Below are 3,873 nucleotides of genomic sequence, written 5' to 3'. Positions count from 1 at the left end.
GCTGAACACTATTCTGCTTAATTGAAGTGTTCCTTTTCTTTTCACACATGTTCTTATTTCATATGGTACAGACATTTTGAACAATGACAGTCATATAGATAGTGGCTGGGCTTCTATTTCTCCTATATAGTTTTCTCCCATTCATTTCCTGACACAAAACTTTCTTTTCTCTTAATTATGTTCTTACTTTGTGACTGGTTTTTTTTTCATGTAAAGTATTCACTCTGTTGTGTCCATTGTCCACTCCAAGACACAGCATCAGCTATAAAATTCTCATTATACTTGTATCATGACAGAATGCAGTAGTCTACTCAAGCTTTTCCTCAGGGCTGTTTTCATCTCTTGATTTCTGAGGGTATATATCAGGGGGTTCAAAAAAGAGGTAACTGCACTGTACATGAGAGTGGCTATCATGTCTCTCTGTGGTGAATGTCCTGAAGATGGAGGTAAGTAGTTGAATAGCACTGGAACATAAAACAACCCTACAACTGTGAGATGGGAGCTACAGGTAGAGAATGCTTTCCATCTTCCACCGTGTGACTGGACTTTCAAGAACAGAAAGGAGATGATGTAAAGATAGGAGAGGAGAGTTAAGACAAAAGGGATCATGACAATTGACCCAGTGACAGTGTTGAGGAGGCTGAGATTAAGTATTGTGCTACTGCAGGCCAGTCTCAAGAGCGGTTTGATGTCACAAAAGAAATGTTCAATGATATTGGGGCCACAGAAGTGCAGTTGGGAGGTCATGATGGAATGCATTAGGGCATGAAAGAATCCCGTGATCCATGTAGCTGCTGCCAGTAGAATGCATGTTCTTTGGCACATGATGAGTGGATACTGCAGTGGGTTGCATATGGCCACATATCGATCATATGCCATGGCTGCTAGAAGAAGAGCCTCACTGCTGCCCAGGAAATGAAAGAAATGGAGCTGGATGATGCATCCGATAAAGGAGATGCTTTGGTGACCCAAGAGGAATCCAACAAGCATCTTAGGGATGATGACCGTAGAGTAGCAAATGTCCAGGCCAGAAAGGTTACTGAGAAAGAGATACATAGGTGTGTGAAGTCGGCGTTCTATCACTACCACACACACAATAGCACCATTTCCAAGCACACTTGCTAGATAGAGGAACAAGAAGAGAGCAAACAAGAAGTTCTGTGCCTTCTGTGGATCTGCCAGGCCCTTCAGTATGAAGTGAATAACCTCTGTCTGATTCTTCATTGTGGCTGGGACAAAAACAAGAACAAAATTATATATAATTTTATATAGTATGTATGTATGTGTGTGTGTATGTGTATATTTATATTCAAATATCCTAGAATGCCACTATTTTTTTTAGAGGATGAAAATATATATATGGCTTAAGTTTTTCTGCAGAGGACTTAAAATATATAAATCTAAATTATTTTATTTATTATTTTATTTTATGTTATTTGAGTTATATCCACCCTCCTTGCCGAGGCAAGCTCAGGACAGCTCACAATGTAAAATTATAACAACAGTTAAAATTAATAAATATTATAAAATACATATTCAGTAATTAAAACAGAAATTGATTTCATGCTAATTCTTCTATGTTATATATTTTAGTGACAACGGTATTTCTTCCAACTCTCTGCGATATAGGTTCCATGTCAGTTAAACGCCAGCCGGAAGAGGACGGTCTTACAGGCCTTGCAGAACTGCGCAAGGTTCTGCAAGGCCTTCACTTCCTCAATTCAATTGTTCCAAAGGGCTAGTTTTGGGGAACACCAGTTCTTAACAAGTAATAGCCATCATTGTCCATCAATATTTTAATTGCAACATGCAAATTTATATATTCAAAACCTTCTATGAAAAAGCATCTTACACTGACAACTCATAGATAACAGAACTCCTGCTACTGCTAAAAAGCCTGAACAGGAACTTCTGACAGCATTGAACCTCAGCATTGGTGGACTGTTGGTAATAGCAACTGTGGATCCATAGAAAGCCACAATTTAGGATGCATAAAAATTTAGGATGTTGGCTAAAATGTTAGATGCAAAGCAAATTTCAGGTTTTACCAAGACAGACTGGGACAAAGAAATTAAGGATATTGACTGTTTGAGAATATAAACACCAGCAAATATTCAGACATGCCTGTAATACTAATCAGAATACATGGGGCCTTGTAAGGCACAGGCCTATCATGTTTTACTTTGTTGCTAAGAAATTACAACATCTCTTCCAATATGGTATTACTTTAGTACTATCCCTCTTTGATTTCATTTAGAGTGAATGAACATTCCACCCAACAGTTTTGTTATGGAAACATTGACCTAGAAATATATTTTTCTTTTTTTAAATTTGGAGGGAGGTGAACAACAGGTACCTCTAGCTCCTTGATTTCTCACTTTACTTTTCACCTTTTTAAAAAAAAGAATCTGTAAAATTTCTTTTTACAAATGAAGTCCATTGTGGGATTCCCATGGCAGTAAAACATCTGAGAAATTTTAAGAATTCAGAAGAGCTTCCCTCAGACCAAATAAATTACACAGAAGAGTTTTCTAGCTCTGTATCCTTAGGCAAGAGAAGAACCTGTTTAAAATCTATAGTTCAACAACCTTGAAACCTGTTGTAAATCTGTGGGCACATCTGTCTCTCTCTCCCACTCACCTTAGCTCTTTTTCCTTTTCTCCATTTTTCTCAGCCTAAGCTTTGAAATCCTTGAAGGAGAAGGGAAAGAAACAAATATAACTAATTAATCTACCGTAAACACAAACTACTCACAATGTTTTGTGCATGAAATCTGTACTAGTAGTGACAAGATAAATCTTGGCAATAAGTGACCACCAAAGCAAATGTTTTGGGGTGCAGCCCTCTGTGTCTTACATTGTTAGCTTTACTGACACAAACCAGAGCTGTTGTGCAATCCTCATGAATGGCAAAGAAGAACTTCAACTTGGTACATCACTGAAAGTATAATCTACCATAAAAGTCCCTTAACACAATATATTTCTTGTATCTTTCTCAAGCACAGGTCTTGCCAATCTTGTATCTGTGAATCTTAGTGAGTCTATTCTCTTTAAAAGCACTTGACTAAAAGAACAAGACACAAGATGAGAAATCACTACCAGTTCAAAATATGAAACAGAATAATATGTACAACCTTCAAGAGAGCTTTGAAGTGTAGCTGTTAATGCAAAATTATCCCTTAATTAATTATATAGCTTTCTCATCACTGGGAAAAAACAATCAACACTTATTTAGTGACTCTTCATTAGTGAAATATATGAACCACTTGAGAGTGCTCAACAATACAAAAACAAGGCAAATATTCCCTTGTTGGAATGTTGACACTCTGGATAATTTTTGAAGAAGGTGTTTCAAGTCAAGTCAATCTTTATTGAATTACCAACAAAATGCCAACAACCAGACAAAAAAATAAAATAAAACATTCAATACAATAATAGAATTATATAAATCATAAAATTTAGGCTGAATTATCAATAAAATTAACCATAAGAACATAAGAGAAGCCATGTTGGATCAGGCCAATGGCCCATCAGGTCCAACACTCTGTATCACACAGTGGCCAATAATATTAGCCACACACTGTGGCTAATAGCCACTGATGGACCTCTGCTCCATATTTTTATCTAACCCCCTCTTGAAGCTGGCTATGCCTGTAGCTGCCACCACCTCCTGTGGCAGTGAATTCCACATGTTAATCACCCTTTGGGTGAAGAAGTACCTCCTTTTATCCATTCTAACCTGACTGCTCAGCAATTTCATTGAATGCCCACGAGTTCTTGTATTGTGAGAAAGGGAGAAAAGTACTTCTTTCTCTACCTTCTCCATCCCATGCATAATCTTGTAAACCTCTATCATGTCACCCCGCAGTCGACG

General features: G+C 37.4%; 1 protein-coding gene across 1 annotated transcript; it reads right to left on the bottom strand.

Annotated features, from left to right (window-relative positions):
• Window positions 1-276: 276 nt before the first annotated feature.
• Window positions 277-1,224, bottom strand: LOC132583516 (olfactory receptor 12D1-like). The gene has a single exon (XM_060255145.1). The coding sequence runs from the start codon at window positions 1,222-1,224 to the stop codon at window positions 277-279; it is 948 nt and encodes a 315-aa protein (XP_060111128.1).
• Window positions 1,225-3,873: the final 2,649 nt, after the last annotated feature.

This window comes from Heteronotia binoei, chromosome 15 (genome assembly GCF_032191835.1).
Source record: "Heteronotia binoei isolate CCM8104 ecotype False Entrance Well chromosome 15, APGP_CSIRO_Hbin_v1, whole genome shotgun sequence".
Lineage (NCBI taxonomy): Eukaryota > Metazoa > Chordata > Lepidosauria > Squamata > Gekkonidae > Heteronotia > Heteronotia binoei.
Note: the sequence above shows the minus strand (reverse complement) of the source record. Positions and strands in the feature narration are given on the sequence as shown.